Source organism: Oryzias latipes, chromosome 20, assembly GCF_053564925.1.
Source record: "Oryzias latipes strain Hd-rR chromosome 20, Olatipes_Hd-rR_3.1".
Taxonomy (NCBI): domain Eukaryota; kingdom Metazoa; phylum Chordata; class Actinopteri; order Beloniformes; family Adrianichthyidae; genus Oryzias; species Oryzias latipes.
The window spans coordinates 15,857,738-15,881,807 of NC_136256.1; the positions used below are offsets into that span (position 1 = coordinate 15,857,738).

The following is a 24,070-nucleotide window of genomic DNA, read 5'->3' on the forward strand; positions in this document are numbered from 1 at the left end:
CAGAACAGGAATACTAATGGACCAACACTGGAGGAAGGCAGAGACAAGACTTAAATACAGACAGGGCAGACAAGACACAGGTGGACACGATCAGGGCTGATGGGGACCAAAGGAAGTAAAACTCAAGAAAACAGACAAGACAGGAGACTTTCAAAATAAAACAGGAAACAGATACAAGACAGAACAAGGACCAAAAACAAGACAACAAGTTCAAATCATGACAGTAAATATGGCAACCCTCCCAGCTCTATGTGTCATTCCTTCAACTCTAAAGAAAGAAATGTGTTGTCGATTGACATGTTTTACAATACAGTAACAACTGATCTGAAACCAATAGACTACTTTCACAGGCTTGTAAAATTGGATTGTGACAAAGAAAGCAATATTGTACCTGTTGTACTGTATACCTGTTGAATTGCCTGAAAGCCCTGATAATGGTTTACACAGTGAACTTCATAAGGTTTGGACGGACTCTTTGTCCTGCTTCAGCTTTTGTCATGCCATGGAAAATGACATGGTCAATGACTGTTGCTCGCATCTCGTCCGTAATGATGGTGCGAGTTTGTCTTGCTCTCCATCCTGGACCTCCTCCTCTCCCTTGTTGGCCTGCTCCTCTTCCTCCTCTGATTTTAACTCCTCTTTCTTGTTGGCCTGCTCCTCTTCCTCCATGGCCAGCTCTTCTCCCTCCTCTGATTCATATTCCTCTTCCCCTGACTGTTCCTTCATCCATTGTGTTTCTTTGAAATCTTGTTTAGAATTAGCAACAAGTGTCTTCAATTTTGAGTCTTTGTGTGTGTCATGGTTTGAGTTTCTTTTGTATTGGTTTTTGCTTTCTGTCTTGTTCTGTCATGGTTAAGTTCTGTTTCCTGTTTTATTTTGAAAGGTTTCCTGTCTTGTCTTGTTTCTTGAGTTTTACTTCCTTTGGTCCCCATCTGCCCTGATTGTGTTCACCTGTGTCGTGTCTGCCCTGTCTGTTTATAAGTTCTGTCTCTGCCTTCCTCTTGTGCTGGTCCATTAACTTCTGGTCGTGTGTTTAACGTCTTCATGTGGCCTCGTCCGTTCATGCCATGTTTCATGCCCCGCCACAGTGAGTTTTTGTTTTGTCATCCTGCTCTGCAGAGCTTTTTGTTATAATTAAACCCCTTGCCCTTGAACCCGTTTGCCTCCCGTCTCTGCGCCTGGGTCCTACCGGCTCTCGAGCCTCCCGCACATGACAGTGTGTTAAGAATGTGTGTTCATTGTGTTCAAATCTTGCTGACTGTGGCTAGTATTTTGCATCACATGAGCTTTCATTTGAGAATATGAACAGATTTCTTTTGCAACTTCTCTTTTAGCAAAGAAAAACATGTTAATATTTATGAGAACAGAGGATTGTGTTCTGTGAAGTGTGTCTTCATGTGAAATGTGTTTAAGATATTGGAAAAAGGTGGTAAAATTTAGTAAATGTGTTTAGACAACTGGTCATTTGGTTAAGGGGATTGACTTTTTGAGAAAAACTGTAATCATTTTATGGCTTTATTTTCATTTCCTAAATCACTATAGTATATAAGTATAAAACATATAAAACATGTTTTTTTGTTGTAATGCTGTATTTGGAAATTTGAAGTTTATTTTTCTAATTTTGAAATCTCTCTTTGAAACTCCGTCAGGATCATTATGCAACAGTTTTTCGACCCGTAGTGGTTGAATGCTTATATCACCCTCTCTGAAGGACCCCCTCCCCACCAGAAAACAGTATTTCAGACAACATTTCACGTGGTGGCGTGAGAGTTAAAGACTGGCCACTGAGGTAAGAGTTTAAACACCTGATTTCTGAGATCAAACTAAAAAAATTCTTTGTTTTTTTGTGTTTCATGAATAGCTTTTGTTTTAAAGTATATCAAAGTCAGTAACTAACATTTATCCTAATAATTTCTACATTTTTGTAGTTTAAGTAGTGTAAAATTAGTTTAATCTGTTGTTCTGATGGACATAAAATGTAACAGATCTCTCGTTTATGTTAGTTAAAGCTAAATTTAGCCAAATTTAGTGTCATCAAGTTTTTTAGGGACAGTCTTGTCAAGGCAGCAATTTATTTTTGTTTTCTTACAAAATGTCAGCTGTCATTGCAACTGTCTTGTATCTTATCCATGTTTTCCTCTAATACAGTGACAAAAATGGCCTTGACCGTGGCTGACAGAGCCATTGGAGCCATCATCGGTGCAGCAGTGGCAGACGCCGCTGGTGAGATAAAGTGCATGCAACTTGCATTTGTTGTTCTTATAAAAACAAATGTTTCCTTAAAAATATTTGCAGATATTTTTGTTGTATTTGTGATAAAAGTCTGTAAAATGTGCAAGTGAGCTGGTTTTCACAATTACTTGAGCGTTATCTGCAGCCTGTTCCATCAGAAACATCTGTTGGAGCTGATAAAACACAAGGGTGGCGTGTTTTTTTCATGAGTCACGAAAACAAAAGTGTGCTTTTCCAGCGGCTGCATGGAAAACTGAAAGCTGAAGGAGAACAGGAGTTCCTGCCACTGCAGGAGACTCATTTCACCTTCACCTGTCATGTTCTTGTCGTCAGCCCAGCCAATGCACTGGATTTACAACCCCGACAGGCTGAAGGAAGTCCTCTCCGATCTGGAGCCCTGTCCAGAGTTTCGGCCTCAGTCAGCCAATCCTTTTTACTGCAGGGCAACAGGCGAGCAGACCTGCTATGGGGACCAGGCGTACGTCCTGCTGGAGTCTCTGAGTCAGTGTGGAGGTACTTCTGTTGACCCAAATCCAGGTTTTTCAGAGCTCAGAATGCTTCTTTTATTTTTAGTTTTTCAGTCAGATTTAAGATATTAACACTGTTAAGCCCACTGCATCAAAGAATTGACAGAAAAGGAACATTTATTGAAATTAGGACTTTTTTTCTCCTTGATGAAATCCACAAAAAATATTTTTTCCAATACATTTTTTATGACATACGATGGTATGATAAGTTGGTTCATTTGGTAACGTTTTGCTCACAAATCTTAGTTTGAGATGCATAAAGATTGACAAGAATGTACAGGAAGATTTTTCCCTTATTTAGCCACTGTCTCAAATTTGATCCACACTTTCATAACATGGTTTAAATGGATTATAAAGAATCAACTAATTCCGCTTTAAATTTAGAAAGTAGTCATTTGAAAAGAGGATTACCAATAGATGAGTTATTTCCTTTGAAAAGTTTTGAAAATTAGCAAAACTTTTCCCGCCAAAAGTGTTTCTTGGATTTTAATGGAGGCAGCCTTCGCGAAATGAGCAGGAAAAAGCTCTTCTACTGCCCCTAGTGGCATGAAAATGCACTACAGGGCAGGAAGCATGGGACCAAAATACAAACAATTGGTTTTTAAGGAAGTTTTGGATCTTGCCAAGAAGTAAAGTACTCAGAAATGCGTGAATCAAATATACTACAATGGGTTATGTAGGGTTAAGAAAACAAAGTCAGAATCTTTTTTCTACTTTTCCTTTTTTGGCAGATCTGGATGTGAAAGACTTAACTGAGCGCTTCTACAAGTTCTTTGGACCGGAGACTGTGTACGATCTACCTGTTAATGATCCCTACAGGAAAAAAGAAGGTGCTTTCTCTGTCCAGCTGCTGCACAAACATTAAAGCCTGAGCTGCTGCATGTTCAGGACGGCCATTTGCACATGTTAATCACATTGACCTAATTTGAGAACTGGATTGATCAAATGTGACGTCACCCATAGAAAATGAATAACTTCCAGGCTTCAACTAAACAAAATCAGTTCATTCGTCAATTTTGCGCAATACAGACACCGCCATGTTGGAACCAGAAATCATCAGTAAGAAGTGGTTGGTCCGAGTCAACGTTTCTATTGTCTCGCCAATCAGGAGTGAGCCTGTTGGAAATCCACACTGATACCACTTAAATCTGTCAATCAAACGTTTTGAACATTCAACATACTTTTAGACCGCATACTTTTGTTGAGGAAACTGATTGGCCAGTTTATAACTTGAATAACTTACAATAGAGAAAAATTATCATGACAAAAAGCCAGTATTAGCAAGAACGTGTAAAAAAAAAAAGGCATCAGAGAAACAATGGTTGTTATGACAAATAGGGTAATAGCTTTATATTTCTCAACAGAAGTCTATGGGATTTTAGCTTCCTGGAACTAGCAGCTAAACTTCCTGTTTGGAACGAGAGGGTGGAGGGGTCACTCAGTCAAGTTCTCATATACAGTCAATGGTTAATCACCAACTTTTACAGTCCTGCTGGGATGCTGGAGCCTCTGCTATCGTCTGATAACAGCATGTAAAGGCTTTTTTTCCCCTTGCTAATGGGCCTATCCATGAAAACCATTCAATGTCTTCACTGAATTAGCAGTTTTCTGTTCTTTTTGTCGTTAATGTGTGGATGTCCCATGAAGTGCGTTCGAGCAGTAAATTACCATAGTCGCACAGTACACCACTGGGTCCAGTAAATTTTAGAGAGTTTTCTAACTCATAGCAGAACAGGGATGTACATCCCAGCCCAACAAAATAGAGAACTCCAAAAAGACGTCTTTTTCTCCTCTTCTGGTTGAATTGATATTAAAGTATACAGATGTATATCCAAAAATCATTCTAGTGCTAAAAGTAACAGCAATGACAAATAAGCTTGTGTTGGTTAAAAAGGTATAAAATTGAACAGGAAGTAAATAATCAGTTTCTGGCGAACTTGGTCAGTTTCTCTTCCTGTTTTGCTCTCTGTTGCCTTTTATGCATATGTAATGTAAACAAAAAGACATCCAATCACAAGCTTGCTTCAGCCAAGTTGGGTTTGGCTGAAGGTGAACCACAGAGGGATGTATGCGCCAAACATACGATAATACTTTTTTTAAAAGCCCTTTAAACAATACCTGAATAAATTAAAATGACACATAAAGAACCAACCAGCCTAAAAGACCCAGAATGCAAGTTTTTATGTTTGAATTGTATTGTATTGAGATGTGTATCAATTCTAGTCAATCGGATAGATAGACATTCCTAATTAATGCTTTATGTCCAAAGTCCCTCACTACCCCCCGGTTAGTGCATTACATAGGACATTCTTTGTTTTTTTTAGGGTGTCCCAATCTACAATTCCAAAATCCAGTGCCCTGGAAATTTACCAGAAGTCTCAGCAAAAAACAAGTAGGCATCAATGTTCACTGGATTGGCAAATATAGACCACAATGCATTGCGTGTAAAGTATTTGTCATTTGAAAAAAAATATATTTAAATGTATTTTTTATAAATTATCCAAGTTTGGGTGACGTCCTATTTGGTGTTTAGGTGACCATGGTGTCTAAATTACATTAAAATCTGAGGCACTTCGTAGTCTCACACTATATAGTCGTGTAGGATTAGGGACTAGTGAGGGAATTCAGACACAGCCACGCTACCATTCAGACTAATGCTTCCAAATGCAGGGCCCAAAGCCGTTCTTCCGATCGATGGCCCGTGGAGGCACAGCAGCCTGAAGGCTTTCATCAGAAACGTGGATGCTGGCAAAGAAGAAACCGGTAAATGTTGCAGGTATCAAGCATCTTCTGTCAACGACTGCTGTGTTGTTACTGCTGTTTGTATCCAAGGCTGTGACGTGGACTGTCAGATAGATGGCATCACCAAACTGGCTCCGGTGGTGGCCGCCTTCGCCGGCAAGCCGGAGATGCTTGAGAAGGTGGAGAAGGCCGTCCGAGTCACGCAGAACAACGACATGTGCGTGGCGGTGACTCTGGCTGCAGCAAGGTCAGGAGGACAGGTGCTACCAGGAAAAGAAAGTTGTGAGCTTCCTGTCCGTCTGACTTTATGTTCCTGTTTGACGTCTTAGGGTTTTAGAGCATTTCATCCTGAACGGTCCTGATCCGAAGGTGCTGGATGTGGTTCTTGCTCAGCTGAATGACCCAAAGAGACAAAACCCTCAGGATCTGGACAAGGCAGTGGTTGGTAGGGCTTAAGAAGTTCTATTCCTTTCAAAGAACACAATATTTTTCGATGTATTATTATATTTTTAGCTATTTTTAACTACACTGAGTCATTTTGAAAACTAATTGATCAATAGCACACAATAAGGCGCACTGGACAATAAGGCACATCACCAATGAATGGTCTACTTTCAAACCTATGTCATTTATAATTTTGAAACTATAATGCATTATACGAGATAAGAGATAAGTCTGTACATCTGTGTCACAGTACCTCTAGAACTTGTTTGTAACATGCTACATGTTAGCCACATTTTAAGTGTTACTGCGTCAGCGAATTCTCTAAACCTGCATCTCTCAGGTTGTGCGCGAATTCCCTCCCTCCTCACCACACAGTGCACCTTATAGTGCATTCGCCATTTTGTAGGACTGTCTACAATTCCAAAATTGAGTGCCCTAGAACTTTCCCAGAAGTCTCTGTGAAAAAGCGGTGCGCATCGATACTCACTAGATTGGGGAATATAGACCACAATGCATTGCGTTTGAGCAATTTTAGTAAAAATGTTCAAATCAATTAGAAAAGAAAAAAAAAGTAGTGGGCATGGCGTCCGAATTGCTTTTGAAATCCAGGGCGATAGTCCCGCACTATATGGTTTTTTAGTAGTTAGGGAGAAGGGCGGGAATACACATATAGCCCCAATCTTGATTGACGTAAAAACTATGCTATGCCAACTCCCAACCAAGTTAGTAACACAAAAAACAACGCACACAGTCGAACACTGCCACACGTTAGCATATTTACAAAAACGTTTACTCCGAAACTGGTATCATTAAAAAAAAGCCTGATAGCATTAAAACAAACATTACTGTGACTATGCTAACTCCCAACCGTGTTAGTAACACGTAAAATAAATAAAAAACACAGTCCAACACCACTACATATCGGCCGTTTCATGTGGAACTCGTTAAATAAAGACTGAAATTTTAACAGCGCGCTGTGTACCTCTCAAAATCAGTGACCAGAATTGATCAAAATATAGAAGGCGCTACGGATTATAGGGCACACTGTCAATTTTGGAAAAAAATTTGGGCTTTTACATACGCCTTCTAGTTTAGAAAATATGATAATTTTAAAAAAAAGTAAAACACATTAATTTTTTTATTTTTATAGTAAAATATTTTTGTTATTATTGTAAATTACTGTAACACATTTTGGGATCTATTGGGGAAAAAAATTTCGACAGAAAAATCTATTTTCATTAATTAGTGAAAAATTATTAGAAGGCGCTTAATTTTTATAATCAACACTGTAATTTAGGACGACCTATTTAAAGAAAATCAAATGTTTGTATAAAGAGAAGTTTATATAACCTTTTTATTTTCTAAATCACCCAGCATGCATTGCTCATTTGCTATATTTTCCATGTAAAGCAGAAGCTAAAGTTACGGCGTGTCCAAGTGAAATCTCCTCTCATGGTTTGTTTAAAGGCCATCAACTTTTTTATTTGGAGCATTTTGAAGTTGCTGGTTAGAAAAATGGATGCTAGAAGAGAAATTTCAAATAGACTTACTTAACATAAATTCTCAATCTGGTTTTTACATTTCCCAATACGTGGCTTTTGAGAATGTCATATGTCAAAACTGACAAGAATGAGAGAATAGCAAAAAAAAACTTCAATGGAAGAGATCAAACTGACAAAACAATCAATTTTAGAATTCTTCAAGAGCTTTATCAATTTTTTCAGAAGTGTGAAGTCACATTTCCTCTCATCTTCATCACAAGTCATCCTCAGAGCCTACACCACCACCTGCTGATGGCAACATGCAGCTCAGTCACACTGCAAAAACAGGAAAAGAACACGAATCTTCAGAAGAAAGTCACTGATAAGTAGTTGAATTATCTGTCCATTTTTACTTAACAAGAAATGTAATAATAATACATTAAAATCTAAACACAAAGAATTCCACACAAACATTCAAAACAGTAAAAACAAAATAAAAATTAACTTCTGGACAGAATAACTTTAAATTGAATGTTATACAGCCTAATAAGTATTTTTCGCTAGTTTAAATCAAACTGGTTTGTATATTTTTTTAATGTACTTAATTGAAGTTAATTTTGATAACAGTTACAAAAACTAGTCTCAGTACAAAGTGGCCCAACATAACAGATTCTAATAGAATCAAACACCAGCACTTATTCTTAGAACATAAATGTACATTTTTGATGAATGACAATGAAAGCCAGTTTAACTTGTCAACATTTATTGAACTTTAAATAACATCCCTAAAATGTAACCAAAAATTCAAGCACACTTTGAATTTTTTTGGTCTTAAATCAATCAAAATATTTTTGTCAAGAGTATGAAGCAAACAGATTTAGACTCATTTTAATAATAATAATTTACTTATTTCTAGATCCTAGCTCTTAATGAGACAAACATTCTCGACTTTTTAGAGCAAAAAGAAGCTAAAAACAACTTGGAACCTGGTAAAGGGATTCATGTATTCAATTTTCACACTATCCTGGTAAAAAAAAAAGTGCATTTAACAGGGGAACGCCAATTTTGGGAGTGCGCCAAGCTAACGTCGTTCAAAATCCACAACTTCCAATTTCAGCATTTTATACAAAGTAGCTACATGATGATGCCCAAGGAGTTAGAAGGCGATTGATTTTTACTAAATTTGTTACTTGTACAAAACCTGGGTCGTGGTTGTAGATTTAACCTGGCAGCATGTGTGTGACATTTTGTAAAGCTCGCTCCAACAAAAGTCTTCATTTCCCACATCGTTGGAAAATTGCCAAATTTCACATCAAATGGCCGCCAAGCCGTAGACTCATCCAATAATAAGTTAAAAACCTCTTTTAGACATCCCCGACACGTGTGTTTGATTTCCTTGGTGGATTTTGACCCATTGATTGAGCCTCAGAAGAGATTTTGGCCCCCGTTCGTCTTTTATTTGGATGGTTTCTCCTGCTGTGATGTCAGAAAACTGATGCAAAGAAAAACTGATGCAAAAAACTGGTTGGTGGAAAAATCCAAGAAAAGGTCACTTCAAGATCAACTTTCACACAATTAGACTGTGAAATCAATGAAGAAAAGGGATCCGCTTTCAAATTAAAAGCGTCCGGACTATACCCTTATTTTCCAAACTGTTTTGCTTTTGATATGAGAACATTTAAAAATAGCTTTACCCTGAATTCCTTCAATTTTTTCTTCACAGTTTTTATCTGAAATGAGCCATGACTTCATCAGGGTGGTTCATTTTTAGAGATCTATATGAATTTCTTTAAACCATGGTGGATTTTTATGTAGGAAAATCCCTTCACTGATATGCAGTGAAGGTCAGAAACATGACAATAATTACAGAAAATACATTAAAATGCACAGTCTTTCCCTTTTAATCAACAAAAACATGGAAAACGGTGTCACTGCAGCAAAGTAAATGTTTCCTCTCTTTCCCAACGTGTCTCCATGGAAGCGCATGTCCACCAGGTGAAGGACAGCCTAGCCCAGCAATCCCATCAGCTCATACCTGCTGTGTTCACTAACACATGAGGTAAGCAAGCAGACAGCAGCAGGGCTCCAGTCTGTTGACTTGGCACTGCCTGGCTGCACGCTCTTCCTGCCAGCAGATCCGCTGGTCTTTGATCTCTAATGGTCTTCCTCCTCCTTCCTCCCCGTTTCGCTCGTCCTGCTGAGTCAACGTCTCCGGTTTGAAACGAAAGCGAGCACGTTTCTGTCTCCAGGTCCCTGATGATGGCTGTGAAAGAAAAAAAGAAAAAAAAAGAAGGCAAAATGAGGGAGTTAAATCAGGTTCAGCTCAAAGTGAAGGATAGACTGGATTTTAAATTCCCAAGAAATGGTTGACAATTTTAAAACTCAAAAATGGATTTTGAAAACTTGAGGAAAGTATTGGAAATCTAAAAAATAAAAATGTAAATTTGAAAAACAAATTAACATTAAAATTTGCTAAATTAATTTGTAAATTAAAAAACATTATATTGTAAATTTGATAGAAATGTTAAAAATATAAGTTTAAATATTTGAAAAATAAAATTTTAAATAAAAATATGTATATTTGTTTAAACATTTATTGTTTTATTTAAAACCTGAAAGAAATATTGAAAATTTGCAAATGAAGAAAGTTAGAAAATAAATATATTTTAATTCACATTTGGTAACATTTTTAGGTTAACTTTTTTCTTCTTTAAAAGTTTCATGATTTCCTTCTAGTTTAAAATGAATTTATTTCAAATTTACAATAAAATGTCTACATTTCTTTTAAGTTTACCATTGAAGTTGAAAACGTTTTTCCTTTCCTGTTTTTTTGTTTTTCAGTTTTACAATCTGGTTTTTTTGTTCACCTCAAGAATATCCTGATTTCATATGAAATGTGGAGCATTTATGGAGAAATGGAAGCCTGGTTAAATGAAGCAACAAACCGGATCCCATTTGTCATTAATGGTCTGAATGTGTGTCCAGCTCTGCCCGGTGCCTTCCAGGCGGCGCTCCATGGAGTCCTGACGCTGAGCCGACTGGATGAAGCCGTCAGAGACACGATGCGGCGTGGAGGATGCACCGCCAGCCGAGCCTCCTTTATAGGAGCTTGTTTGGGAGCACAGGTCAGTTAATGCTGGTTGGCTTTGATGGCCTAAATCCTCAGAAATGGGCTGGTGGTGTAGTGGTCAGTGGTCCAGCCTTACTTTTGTTTTATTGTAGAAGCGTTCCCAGTGGTCTTAGAATTAGGATTATGCCATTTTTAGGCAAAATCCAAAAAACCTGTGTCGTTTTCTGAATTGTGGTGGGGACCAGAGCAGTCCTGCCCCCTTTTCCCTCATCATTACTGGAGCTCCTAACCCAAATCCAGCCCTGGAGGTCCACCCTCCTTCTGGTTTTCCAGAAAGCCTGCCTGGTCTGCTGCTGATTACCTGGATCAGGTGTATTTGGCCAATAAGGAGCTTGTTTGTTGGAAAACATGTTGGACACCGGCCTTCGAGGCCTGGATTTGGACACCTCTCTTGCTAGCTTACAGTGGCAAATTTCTAATGAACTCCTGCCGCTCTGCAGAAACAATGTCCTAGAAAATGGCACAATTTTTTGCCTAAAAACGGCCTAATCATAATTAAAGACCATCCCTCTGAATACAAACCTATCCACTGTGGAAGAATTATGCAGGATGGAAGCTGTCTTTCCTGTAGATTTTTGCTTTTTCATTTTTAGTATTTGGAAAGTGTTCCAGTTCATTTGCGCTAAAGACTCAGCATTTTTTGTTTTTTTTTTGCCTCATGTCTTTTTCAGAGCGGTCTTCAGGGAGTTCCGGAGTCGTGGAGGAAGAGGACGCTCAGATTCCCTCTCCTGTTGGAGCTGGCCAAAAGTGTGGTCAACAAGAGTCGAAGCGTGTAGTTCAGCTCCCGCTGTGCCACAAACACAACAGGCCATGTTGCGTTCGCTTACAGGGACATGATCCTCGCAGACTTTCCCGCTACAGATGGGTTTTTCTTTGGCAGCTGCAGCTAATGACAGCTTCATTCTAAAGCCATGTGCTGAATGAAACTTGAATCCTTTTGCTCTGTCAGAAGCTCCATCATGTAACCAAGTGATAGTTTGTGCAGGCTTCTGGTTTTTGGACGTCTCTGCTCCCATCGCGCTTCTGTTCTGTTGTCTGTATCAGGGGCTGATCGGAAAATCCTTTTTTGTCAGCTCAGAGCAGGGCTCTCTGGTCTTATTCCTCGGAGTGCTCTCTGTTATCGTGAAGTGAAAGAGCAGCGACGGGCGGATTTACTGCTGGAACAACCTCCACCTTCCTCAGAGGGCCCCGCTCTGCTCTGCAGTCTTTCTACAAGTGCTGATGTGTTCAACGCCTCCACCCCGACATGTATGAAAGTTGGATTTGTCCTCATCTTAACTTAAAAACGCAGCTTGACAGACAGTGAAAAACTGTTTGGTTTTCAGTATTTATGCCTCTCTTGTTACCTTAACCATAAGGAAATGTTTTAAACCAACAGTTGCAGTGGTAAAGCTTTAATTTCTGGTGAGCAAAAGTTTTATTGAATGCAGTACGGAGGCAGAGATGGCAGCTGACGGTGTGTTGGAAGCCTGCAGAGGGGAAGTCTGCCTCTGCTTGACTTCCTCCCACACAGCAGGTAGCAGCCCCACTCTGGCATAATCGCAACCAGATCTGATGATGGGTTGTGTTTTTCTAAAAAATTGGCCTGACTTCCCTCCAAAGATGCCTTTCTTACAAAAGGTTTGTAAAAAAAAAAAAAGAAAAAAAAAAGCACCATATTTATTTAATCTCTATACGTTTTGTGCAAAAAGCCATAAAAATGTAGTAGTTTTTAATTTCTCTGCCTTGGCTGACTGATGTTCCAAACATGAAAACTTTGCTTAGGTTCTCCACCAGAAACGAGAAGAAACTTAATCCAAACATTGCATATTGATGTCATTCTCCAAAACAACTCATTAAGAAGTAGGTAAAAAAAGTCAATTTTTAAACAATTAAAGTAATTTTCTAGTTTAAAAAATGCCCTTTTCAATGGTAACGTAACAAAAATGCCGATCATGTGACGCCACGTGAAAAGCGTCTGTTCCATGATTTGTGCTGCAGTTAATCAAATCAAATCCAATCCAATCAAACTTTATTTATAAAGTATAAGGGTAACTCTTTACAAAATTAAACATCTTTAAAAAAAACGGACACAGTACCCTTTGACATTACCAACGCAACATAGTTTAAAAATATTAAATAGAACTTGAAATATGAATTTGAAATTTAAGAAAGTTACTTTTTCCCCTCGTTTATCATTTATTTTCTTTATTTGTATTTTTTAAAGAGGCAAAATAAAGTCACTATTGTGTTCTGCTTGTGTGGTGCATTCAGTGTGTGTTTTAAAATCCCACTCCAATCATCTTTTGATCTATTTTAAAAGGTTTCCCAATGGGTTTTTAATGATGATTTTCATTGTAGTGGGTCTTTAAATGATGTGTGTACATTATGAAAAATTTCAGTGTTAATAAAGTTATTACAAACACTTGTATACATGTCTTATTACACACCTTGCACACAGCTATTCAAAAGACACTTTATCTCGCTTCTTGTCACTCCCTAGTTTATCTTATCTCAATATGATAATAAACTGTACACAATGAAACTGCGACACGAAACTACGACATTTCCGCGTAATATGTATGCAGCAAATGGATTTTAATGCCCAAGAAGTCATGCAAAGAAAGATGGAAACCTTCCACCTTCGACTATGTTCGTTTTAAGGTTTTGCCAACTAAAAATGTATGTTTGAAGTTTTTCGGTCATGCCAGCGTTGGACTATTATTATAATTGTATTTTAAAAATATAAATCAGAAAAAAATGTTTTATTTTTATTTTTTTCCCTCTTTTTTTTCTTTAGTTGTTAACTTGTCATTTAAATGTCGTTTTCTGGGGATTCCGGTATTCATTAAGCGCATGCGTACAACCCGTCAGTGCTGTCAAAATGTTAGGGTGGTAACGGGATCCATCTCGGAGTATACTATCTTTGTCTAGCTAAACAGCTGGGTGGACCAGCGACGAAATTTTGCTTCAATGACATTTTCCTTAGTGATGGCAGTTGGAGTGTGAGACCAACCTGATTTAGTAGCAGGGTTTTATCTTCACAGCTGTGCCATGGATTTCAATGTAAAGCGGTTCGCCGCAGACGCCGGTACTTTTCTGAGCCGTGCGGTACAAGTAAGTTTATGCACTGACGGGGGAAGTTGTGGCTAACTTTAGCCGTTAGCCTTATCAGTATAGAAGGCGTTAGCTCCCTTGCTAAGATGCTAACATTAGCGCCGCGAATTTTGTAGAGCTAATTAGCACATTTATTGCTAAAACTATTCTTACACGCCGTGAATTAAATTTTTATTTGTCAGAGTGTTTTAGTTAGTTGGACAAAACCACAAGTTGTAATCAAACTGCGAATAAAAGCCACAGAAAACCGTATGCTAATCAGATTGGGGGAACTTCTATTTCCATTAGCTTCCCTTCATGCTAACCGTGACACAGTCACAGTCAGCTCCTCAACTCAACCCACATTGTCCAGTTTACAGAGGAGAAGCTCGGCCAGGCTGAGAAGACTGAGCTGGACGCTCACCTGGAGAACCTGCTGGTCAGAGCTGAGAACACCAAGCAGTGGACAGAAAAGATCATGAAGCAGACAGAAGTCCTCCTCCAGCCCAACCCAAGTAAGAAGACCACACTAATGCATTCATCGGACCTGATACATCAACAAACTGGAGCTTTTATTTTGGTGGCAGACATGTTTGTTTTCATCTCTTTTGAGTGGGGGGAATGTCCAGTGTTTGCTGGATTATTTATAAATTAATGAATTATTAACTATTAATAAATACAGAATCCACATTCTGATTGGTCGTTATAGTGATTTTTTAAAGCAATGTTCAAGCTAGGTCTTCTACTTTAAGGGCTTGATGTACTATCTTATTAAATTAAAACTATGTACATAAAAAAAAGAAAAGACAATTCCAAAATTATTCATCTGGCTGCATAAAATGTTTAAATATTAACTTTTACATTGTTCTTAGGCCATCAACCTTATCTTTTTTAGATTTTAAATCATTTATTTTAATGTCATTCTATTACTTTGAAATGTTTTCATTAAAACTAAGTGTCTCAAAGTCTCATTTAGTGTATTTTTTAAAAGTTACTGTGTCTAAAATCTATTATATGATCATTTAGGGGGGGGGGGGGGGGGTCGTTATTCCTTAAAAAATTGTCCATCTTGGAATTTTTAGTGGTAAAATAGGCTCCCCCCTCACCTGGGTGTTGATTTTTTTTTAAAGATAATGCCCTTTTTTAATGTCTAAAAGCCCACTCTAAACAACAAAAATACTTAAAAATAACAATAAAATTCTATACTAGTTACTTTTTTTATTGTAACTGGATACAAGCATTTATAATTTGTATTCTAAATATTTTTTTAAGTAATTAAATAACCTCGAGGGTCCTTATCAATTTAAATGTAGACATTTTAAACGTGTTTTTTTTTACTATCAGAATAGGATCTGGTCTAAAAAGCTCTGCAGTGAGAGTATTGGTGGAGGTGGGGGGGTCTGTGTGGCCTCAGCTGTTGGCCTCGCACTGTGATGCCGTCTCACTGCGGTCCGAACCCCATCAGAAGCCAAACAAACAGAACGTCTGGTGGTTCCAGGTCTAATGCATTTGTCTTCAAACCCACCGCATGCACATGAATAGATTCTTGGAAAAGAAAAAAAAAGTTTCTTGATGAAAGCGGCTGCTGGTTTTTCCCCACACAAGTCTTGTGACTCCATGATTGAGTTTGGACGCTGTCATCTGCAGATGTCCGGCTGGAGGAGTTTGTGTACGAGAAGCTGGAGAAAAAAGCCCCCACGCGAATGAACAACCACGAGTTGCTGGGACAGTCCATGATCGAGTCAGGAAGTGAATTCGGCCCTGGAACGGCGTACGGTGAGTGGCGTCCGTGACGCTCTGATGACACCTGCTGTCTGTCACGAACGTTGTCTGTGATTAAGCAGATTCTTTTGGTGCAGAGTAGAAATCTGAGGGGGGATAAAACCCCATTTTTACTAGTAAGTCTGTAAAGAAATGTTGGCGTAGATGGGATCATCCAAAGAATGGAATCAAAAACTTAGAGAAAAATGCATATTATAACCAACAACAATGCAGTGATTGTGTTTTTTTTGTTGTTTTTGCATCAGTAACGTCTTTGTTTCTTAAGGCCGTTTTGTTCCGCCGGACTTTCAAACTATAACTTTATTTGAATAGAAATCGTTAACGACACGGAACTGGTTTGTTTTGAGGTGTTTTAGTTTGAGAAAGCATCAATTGTATGGTAACAAATACAACAAAAAAGTGTGAAAGTTGTCGTTTTTTTAACATGTAGTGAGAATTTAAACACTTTTGTGTCTAGCTTGGTGTCAACAAAAGAAAAAGTTGAACTGTACTTTACTTATTATGTCTTCTTTTGTTAAATTCCGCTGAAAATTCAGTTTTTTCCAGCTGGTTTGTTTTTTTTCCTTCTTTAGTCAAATTGGTTTATGTTTTTATAATGAGATATGAGCTCCAATATTCTTATCTGCTGACAGCTTTAGATATGTCATTTGGCTGTGATTGTGTGCTCTAGAATCTATTTCCTGCTGCATTGTGGGTCAGTTCCTGCTCTGTGTAAAGTGTGTTGCTTCCCCTGTGCTGACCGTGACAGGAAACGCCCTGATAAAATGCGGCGAGACGCAGAAGCAGATTGGCGGGGCCGAGCGCGAGTTCATCCAGAGTGCCGCCATCAACTTCCTCACACCTTTTCGAAATTTTCTGGAAGGGGATTTTAAAACCATCCTGGTGAGTTTGACGACTGACTCAGTCATTGTTTAGCTCAGGGGGGCCCAAATCCAGGCCTGGAGGCCTCCTCCTGGTTTTCCAGAAATCCTGCCTTATCTGCTGCTGATTACCTGGATCAGGCCTGTTTAGCCAATAAGGAGCTTGTTTGTTGGAAAACATGGTGGACACCGGCCTTCAAGGCCGGATTTGGACAGCCTTGGTTCGGAGGATCAACAACACACTAGCATGAGCTGCTAGACACTGACATGTCATTTAGAGATTCCCCCTTCATGTTTTGACAACACGGGCTCTCTTTTAAATCACAGGTTTCCTCTTCAGTCAACAATGAAAGTCTGAAAAGCTGCAAATCGAACCAGAGACTCGAATCCATGAAAACAGACGTCATGTCATTGAGGACATTAATGGCTGGATTTGTCTCAACTTACTTCAAACAAACAAACAAAAGTAAAAGCGACGGCCCTGTCTTTGGGGCTAAAGGTCGCCACAGAGCTTCACTCTAGTCCTCTGAAAACCACCAACCAGGCCAGAAACCTGGCTGCAGTCATGGACACAGACCTGAGTTTTGATAAACACGTGAAAGCAGTCGCAAAATCAGCTGACTGTCTTCTGAAAATGAATTCACGGATTAAAGATCTGAGATTCTTCATGCTTTCATCTTTAGGCGACTTGCTGACTGGAACGGTGTTCTTACTACCAAAAAAAACAATCAGGGAACCGCATCTTATTCAGAACTCTGCTGATGGGGTTCTCCCAAGGACTAAAACAAAGTAGAACCCCATCAGTCCAGCTCTGAGGTCTTTAGACTTTAGAACGTTTGAATTGTTTCGCACCAAAAGACATGATTGACCTCCTGACGCAGCAGCCAGACCTCTCTGCTCGTCTGGATCTGCTTTTTTGTCATAAACCAATCATGGAGAAGCTGCATTCAGCTTCTATGCTCCACAGATCTGGAGCCAGCCTTAGATCAGCTGAAGCTGTTGATTTAAATCCAGGTGAAAGACTGGCCTGTTCTCAGCTGCATGTGATCAGTTTGGATTCACACGTTAACATCTGTTCTGTTCCTTTAAGATGAAGAGAACTTTCTTTACATTTTTATTTTTAATGATCGCTCCTTTAACTGCGTCTTTTATGTCAAACACTTTGAATTGTTGAAATTAACTTTGCCATGTACAACATTTGTATTACACAATCCTACTTATTGTGTTTTTTAAACTTGTGTTTTTCAAAAATGTTCTTATGAAACATTTGTCTTCTATATTTCCCTTAGAAAGAGCGGAAGCTGCTGCAGGTGAAACGTCTGGACCTGGATGCAGCAAAAACCCGACTAAAGAAAGCCAGGATGAGCGACGCCAGAGCTGCTGTGAGGACACACGCACACACACGCACACACACACCAACACACACACACACATACACACATTCACATTCATATTCACATACAAACACACACACACATACAAACACACACACAAAGATGCACACAAGAAACAGATGCAGATGCACAAACAAACAAACACATACACATAGATGCACATACAGACACACATACACAAACAGCATGCATACACACGATATGCACACTCACGTATACAGTGATGCATGTGTGAATTCACAAACACAAAAACACACACAGACCTACACGCACAAAGATATACATACAAACACACACACAAAGATGCACATTCAAAAACACACACTCAGAAACAGCATGCCTACACAAAGTATCCCCACACACATTTACAAGGATGCACAGACATACACACACACACACACACCCAAAAACACAGACAGACCCAAACACACACACACACAGATGCATATGCAAACACACACACACGGCATGCATACACACAATAAGCACAGAAACACACAGATAACATGCACACAGAGGTGCACAACACCCACCAAAAAACGCACCAAAAGATTCCTAATTGGTGTCAGTTGATCTGCCTTAAAGATGTTGACGTGTCTTTCTTAGTCTCTCTCTGCATCCACAGAAGTTCTGATGGTCACACACAGACGCACACACAGACACACACACAGACGCACACACTAACACACAAAAAACGCACCAAAAGATTCCTAATTGGTGTCAGTTGATCTGCCTTAAAGATGTGGGCGTGTCTTTCTTAGTCTCTCTCTGCATCCACACAAGTTCTGATGGTCACACACACACACACACACACACCCACACAGTTACACAGGTTTCACCTCATGTGACTCATGAAGTCACATGAGGAGCTACAGGAAGCGAGGAGTTCCCTTTTTGCTCTCACTATGTTCTCAGTTTTAGGAGTCCGACTGATTTAAACTGAAGTCTGTTCTTCTTCAGCGTCTTTTCCATCTTCATCTTCCTTCTAGTGTTGGAATCTTTGGAGATTCTTTGGACGGGTTTTGTCAGAGCAGCTTCAGTTAAACCAGCATTTCCGACCTAAGATAACTATTCGTAGTTCTAAATGTGTTTTTCGTTTCGTCTGCGTTTTCAGTGCGTTTCAGAGCTGCAGTTCCTCCTGAAGCATTTCTGCAGTGGAGCTGCACCTCTGTGCCTCGATGCCTACATTTCCCAGAAAGCTTTCTTGAATTTTGACAGAATAAACGGGTTTAAAGAAAGTGATTGTGAAACATTTGTTGTTGGTTTCTGTGCAGCGAGTAACACAAGCTGCACATTTGCTAAAGAACGCTCCGTCCCGTCAGCTTGTGTGTCGCCGTTTCACATTCTCCCAAAGACGGCGGCGGCGTGGCGTGTTGGCCGTGCAGCAGCTGCAGCTCTAACTCATGTGTCACTGTTGTTTTTTTGTTTGTTTTTTGTTTTGAAAACTTAAAGCTGCAGATGTGAGCGGAGGAAACAAGAGGTGAGTGGAATGTTGGAGCAATGTTTGGTAAAGCCAGCAGGTGGCGCCTGTCCCTCCATGACCCTCATCCTACATGGACATGAGCCAAACCCTGCAAAAACCTACCGCTTCAGATCGGATCAAATCAGATTTGTTCAAAGATCCACTACACGGAAAATGGTGTTTTCAACTTGAAGGAGGACAGAAACCAAATCAATTATTCTTCCGATTGCATTTCTGAGTATGTATTTATTCAAGTAGTCGTAAATCAGGAGCAGATAAAAAGAAAATGCAGCTGTAAGAAGCTTGTAGCAGTGATGTAGAAGCTCACTGCTCCGCTCCATTCTGATGCATCCACCTGCAGATGAATAGATCCAGGTTTTAAAGTCCCACTCCCATCATCTGTTGATCTATTTTCAAAATGTTTCCAGTGTTTTTTTTTTTTTATAACGATTATGCTGTTTTCAGCCAAAAACAAACAATACCCAGTCATTGTCTTGGACAGTTTCTACAGAACACACAGTAAGTCCGCCCCATCGTCATCAATAAGCTCTTTACCAAACGGCGTGTTTCTTTTTCTTCTTCTCCTGATTCACAACAGTTTGCATAAAGAAATACTCAGAAATGCAATTTTGAGCTCATTTTTCTTTATAAATGTCCTTTTATCAGAAAAATGCCACAAAACAAGTTAAAACCCAATTTTCATCAGAGTGGGTCTTCAAAATAAAAGCCCACTTTGTAAACTGAAACTGTTCATATGATGGTATTTTTCTCCAAAACCATTTCACAAAATAGAAATAACGGAAATCCAAACGGGTTCATTCTTTGAGTCTCTTTCCCTGCAGGCGGAGCAGGAGCTCAGGATGACGCAGAGCGAGTTCGATCGGCAGGCGGAGATCACACGTCTGCTGCTAGAGGGCGTCAGCAGCACCCATGTATGTCGCCCATCCGCACCCAGCGCTCCACGGCGCCGCCGTTTCTCAACGCTTCCTCTGTGCGTTCGCAGGCACACCACCTCCGCTGCCTGAACGACCTGGTAGAGGCCCAAACCACCTATTACGCTCAGTGCTACCAGTACATGGTGGATCTGCAGAAGCAGCTGGGCAGGTGATCATTCTGCTGCAGCAAATGTTCACGTTTTAGCAGCTGATGTTGATTTCATGTCTTTATTTTGTTGCAATGAAACCTAAAGGGAAGTTTCCAACATTTATGGAAGTGAAACCTTCTTTGATCCAGCTGAAAATGGAAAAAGTAGAACTAGTTTCAAACTAAAACTCCATTCTCAGAAGTTCTCCTTCAAGATGAACTCAACTTCTCATTTTGGGCAGCAGTTCCTGTGCTGATCATCTCCCCTCCCCTCCCACCAGCTTCCCCTCGACGTTTTCCAACAACAACCAGGTGTCGGGCGGCGCCAGCATCTCCGTGCCCACCATCCCGGTGTCGGCCTCCCTGCCCAGCGTGTCGGCGGGCCAGAGCAGCCTGAGTGCGTCGGCCGGCTTCAGCGGCAGCCGCAAAGCCCGGGTCCTCTACGACTACGACGCCGCCAGCAGCAGCGAGCTCTCCCTGCTGGCCGACGAGGTGAGCACGCGCTCTCAATACGCCAAACGTACCAGCAGGACGTTCCTCGGGTCGAAACCCGGGACCACCTCTGAGCCTCAAAGCCTCCAAGCAGCACTTGATGCTGTGAAGCTGAATGGACGGTCGTCCGGTATCCTCCATGGTTTTGAGGCCGAGTATTGTCTGTATACGAGAACTGGAGTGAGTGTGCCGTCACCTATAGAAAATGACCTTCCAGTTCCAACGAAAGAACTTTTTTTTTTCTTTTTTTTGCGATACCGCCATGTTGTAGCCAGAAATCTTAAATAGTGATCAGTCTGAGTTATCGTTTCTATGGCAACCACTCTCACCAATCAGGAGTGACTATGTTGGAAGGCCACACCCCTAATACTTAAGAGCAGACCGGACATCTCTTTTATTTGTTTGATTTACGTAACATTGATTTTAGCAGGAGGATCAATACAGAACAGATTCTCATCAACAATGATCGGAAGCGAAATGTGACAGAAGCTGATGACATCATCTGTTATTGCACGCATGTAGTACAATTGCATGCAGATTTAACCTGTCCTTAATTGTCCTTTTTAACTTTGCTGATGATGAAAACTTTTCTAAAAGAAGTTATGAATGACCAGAACCTTTGATACTTTATATGGGAGTACAGAGGCGGAGAGAGAGCAGGCGAGTGTTGGAAGACAATGAAATGAAACAAAATCAGCTTTTAAACTACGTTGCCAACTTCCTTCAATGGACAGTCTATGCAAATGCCTGTTTCTCGCTTCCGCATTGGCCCTTTCGCTCACACGTAGTTGCACAAGCTTCTACGACTATTTTTGGGCTCCACATACAAAACGTGCGGCTACTGAATGTGCGTTGAAGATGAAACCAGTTTAACTTTAACCAATCGGGGACGTATGGATGACGTCTCCTTTAATTCTCAGAAGTGCCAACAGTTTAGAAATTGGTAGAGAAAGGAATAATTGGGGTTTGTGTTCTGCCGCAATTCCACAACACAAAGTCCTTCATGTATCAGAATAAAGCTGGGAAAGAAAAAGCCTGGAACAAGATTGACCAGATTTGCATCAAGACTCTTCCAGAAGAGAAGGAAGCCCCTCCTTGCATGTCCAGTGTGAACACCATAAGCATCCCCAACGTGAATGAAGCATGAACATTTCCACATGATGATGCGTGTTTCATGGAACGCTTTCTTCACAGTAGCCTCTCCTAAACTATCACCAACACTTTCCTGTGAATTCACACTTGCAATTTTTTTGGACGGTCAGCAAAAGTGTTTCTGCAGGCGGAGCAGCCATGCTGTGTCCCCGGTATGGCTAAAAAGTGGTTCTACTCTATGGAGAAGATCATCAAACGTGTCGATTGACGTGAAAGTACCTGAAGTGCACTTGGTCATCATGTAAAATACGCTTAACTTGCACTACAGAATGGAAGTCACCTCCCCATCTAGTGGGCGAACGTAGCACTTCCTCTGCCTCATGGTGCATCTACACGTTTGCCAACGCAACGTGTCGCATATCAAGATGTCGTCCATGTTGAAAGTTGCCAAATAAAACGCTGGAGACAATCAAATCAGGCTTGAAAAGTGGAAACGCCTCTCAGCAATTCGTCGCATTTATCCCGGACGGTTGCGAGCGAAGCCTGCCGCCCTTAGTAGGAACCAGTCCACACGGTATCGGGTTTGGACGATTGATACACATCGCTGTGGAGCGTAAACCAGGCATGGATCAAAGGTTTGAAACGTTTGTCTTTTTTTTGAGGCTATCTATCTCATTGTGAAATGTGAAAAAAAAAGGTGTTAAAGCAAGAATGGTTATTCTGGTAAATGGATTAGCTGTTTGTTCTGGCTTCTTGAAACCAGCATGTACTTCCTGTTTGGAACGCAAGGAGGGGAGGGGCCACTCAGTCCAGTTCTCATAGACAGTCAGCGGTGCTAAGAGTAAAACTTTAGCTGCTTTAATAAATGAAAAAAAGCCATTTTTTTCCCCTGACAGGTGATCACGGTCAGCAGCGTCTTCGGCATGGATTCAGACTGGCTGATGGGAGAGCGCGGGAGCCAGAAGGGCAAAGTACCCATCACCTACCTGGAGCTGCTGAACTGAGGCGCACAGGCCCCTCCCCTGTTTATGCCCTGCAGCAGGGACAGCGCCCCCCCCCCCCCCCCCCCCCCCCGACTCCCACATACTTCTTTTAGAATTCATCGCCCTCGACAGCGCCAACAAAGTGGCGGGACCGCAGACGGACACCCTCGCCCATGCAATTTTTTGCAGTGCCTTTTTCTAAAACCACGTGTTTGATGCAATTCCAGCTGAAATATCTGCCAGCTTTAGTTGTTGGTTTTTTTTAAAGCAGTGTTTGTTTACAAGGCATACCTGATGGTGACCTAAATGCATTTTTTCCCCCCTTAAGTATATAAAAAAGAAGCACTTCAAGCTGAAACTGGTGAGATTTTGTCTTATTTTACGGCGCGGCGTCCGTTTTGACGGCGTATCTGAGCTGACGGTGGTCTCGACTGAACCCTTCAGTATTTTTAAATCACTGGAAACCAACTCCTCCGCCTTTTTACTTAAGAAAACCGCCGCCCTCTGTAACTCCATGTATGTAATGTATCCCTGCAAAACTGCACACAGTATTTATTTCTTCTCGATTTGCCATTTACCCCTAAATACTCTCAAATTTCCAATATTTACCAGTTTATTACTAACATGCCGCTTTACTCTGAATGTGTATGGATAAACTTTTTTTTTTAAACTATTTTGTGGGAACTTTATTATTAGTGCTTATGTCTTGTGTGTAACTGATGCAACAGCTCAGCTGTGAAATAAAAATCTGTACAAAAGTGTCTTGTGTTGGGCCTCGTAGATTCCTGGTGAAACCACTAGGGGGCAGGAAAGACTACCGAAGCAGTCTGAAGTGGGAAGTGGGTGCATTTTGGGCCAAATCCAACATTGTTCCAACTGAAAGAAGGATTTGAAACAAAAATGCAACACAAACCACATCAACCTTGGCATGAATTAAAATGGTTTATTGGAAATGTTTTGAAATAGTTGAGCCACAAGTTTGGAGGTGAAAAATTTAATGAACATGAAGAAGAAAAATTCCTGAAGTAATCTCAGAAGATTTCTGCTACTTTTGCTCCATCTGATGATCTCAGCTTCTCGTGAAAGTTCAGGCAACTGAAACTTTTTTTTTTGTCTCCTGGCATGTGCAGCTTTCTGCATTTCCTCTTGAGCCACACTGCTTTAGAACATTTCACAATAACCCCCTACCAGTCCACGAGAGCCTTTATAATAAGCTCTTCCTGCCTGATCAGGTCCATGAAGGAACCTTATCCAGAAGAGGAAGTCCTTTCTTCAGGCTGCCTGCACATCT

General features: G+C 40.4%; 1 protein-coding gene and 1 pseudogene across 4 annotated transcripts; both read left to right on the forward strand.

Annotated features, from left to right (window-relative positions):
- The first annotated feature begins 973 nt into the window (after nt 1-973).
- Nucleotides 974-12,960, forward strand: LOC101155972 (crystallin J1B-like; annotated as a pseudogene). Of its 3 annotated transcripts, none has more exons than XR_002292598.3 (11): nt 974-1,087; nt 1,650-1,789; nt 2,149-2,223; nt 2,566-2,769; nt 3,491-3,589; nt 5,430-5,522; nt 5,592-5,748; nt 5,831-5,946; nt 9,408-9,485; nt 10,412-10,551; nt 11,228-12,960. The product of XR_002292598.3 is annotated as a crystallin J1B-like, transcript variant X1 (transcript). The 3 variants fall into 3 exon arrangements; XR_002292599.3 differs by having other exon boundaries at nt 2,566-2,745; XR_002292600.3 differs by lacking the exon at nt 9,408-9,485 and having other exon boundaries at nt 11,228-12,791.
- A 367-nt stretch (nt 12,961-13,327) lies between these two features.
- sh3glb1a (SH3-domain GRB2-like endophilin B1a) lies at nt 13,328-23,540 on the forward strand. The gene is made up of 9 exons (XM_023950215.2): nt 13,328-13,652; nt 14,005-14,146; nt 15,279-15,407; nt 16,162-16,295; nt 17,563-17,655; nt 19,972-20,061; nt 20,133-20,233; nt 20,494-20,704; nt 22,693-23,540. The coding sequence occupies exons 1-9, from the start codon at nt 13,590-13,592 to the stop codon at nt 22,798-22,800; spliced, it is 1,071 nt and encodes a 356-aa protein (XP_023805983.1). The 5' UTR covers nt 13,328-13,589; the 3' UTR covers nt 22,801-23,540.
- Nucleotides 23,541-24,070: the final 530 nt, after the last annotated feature.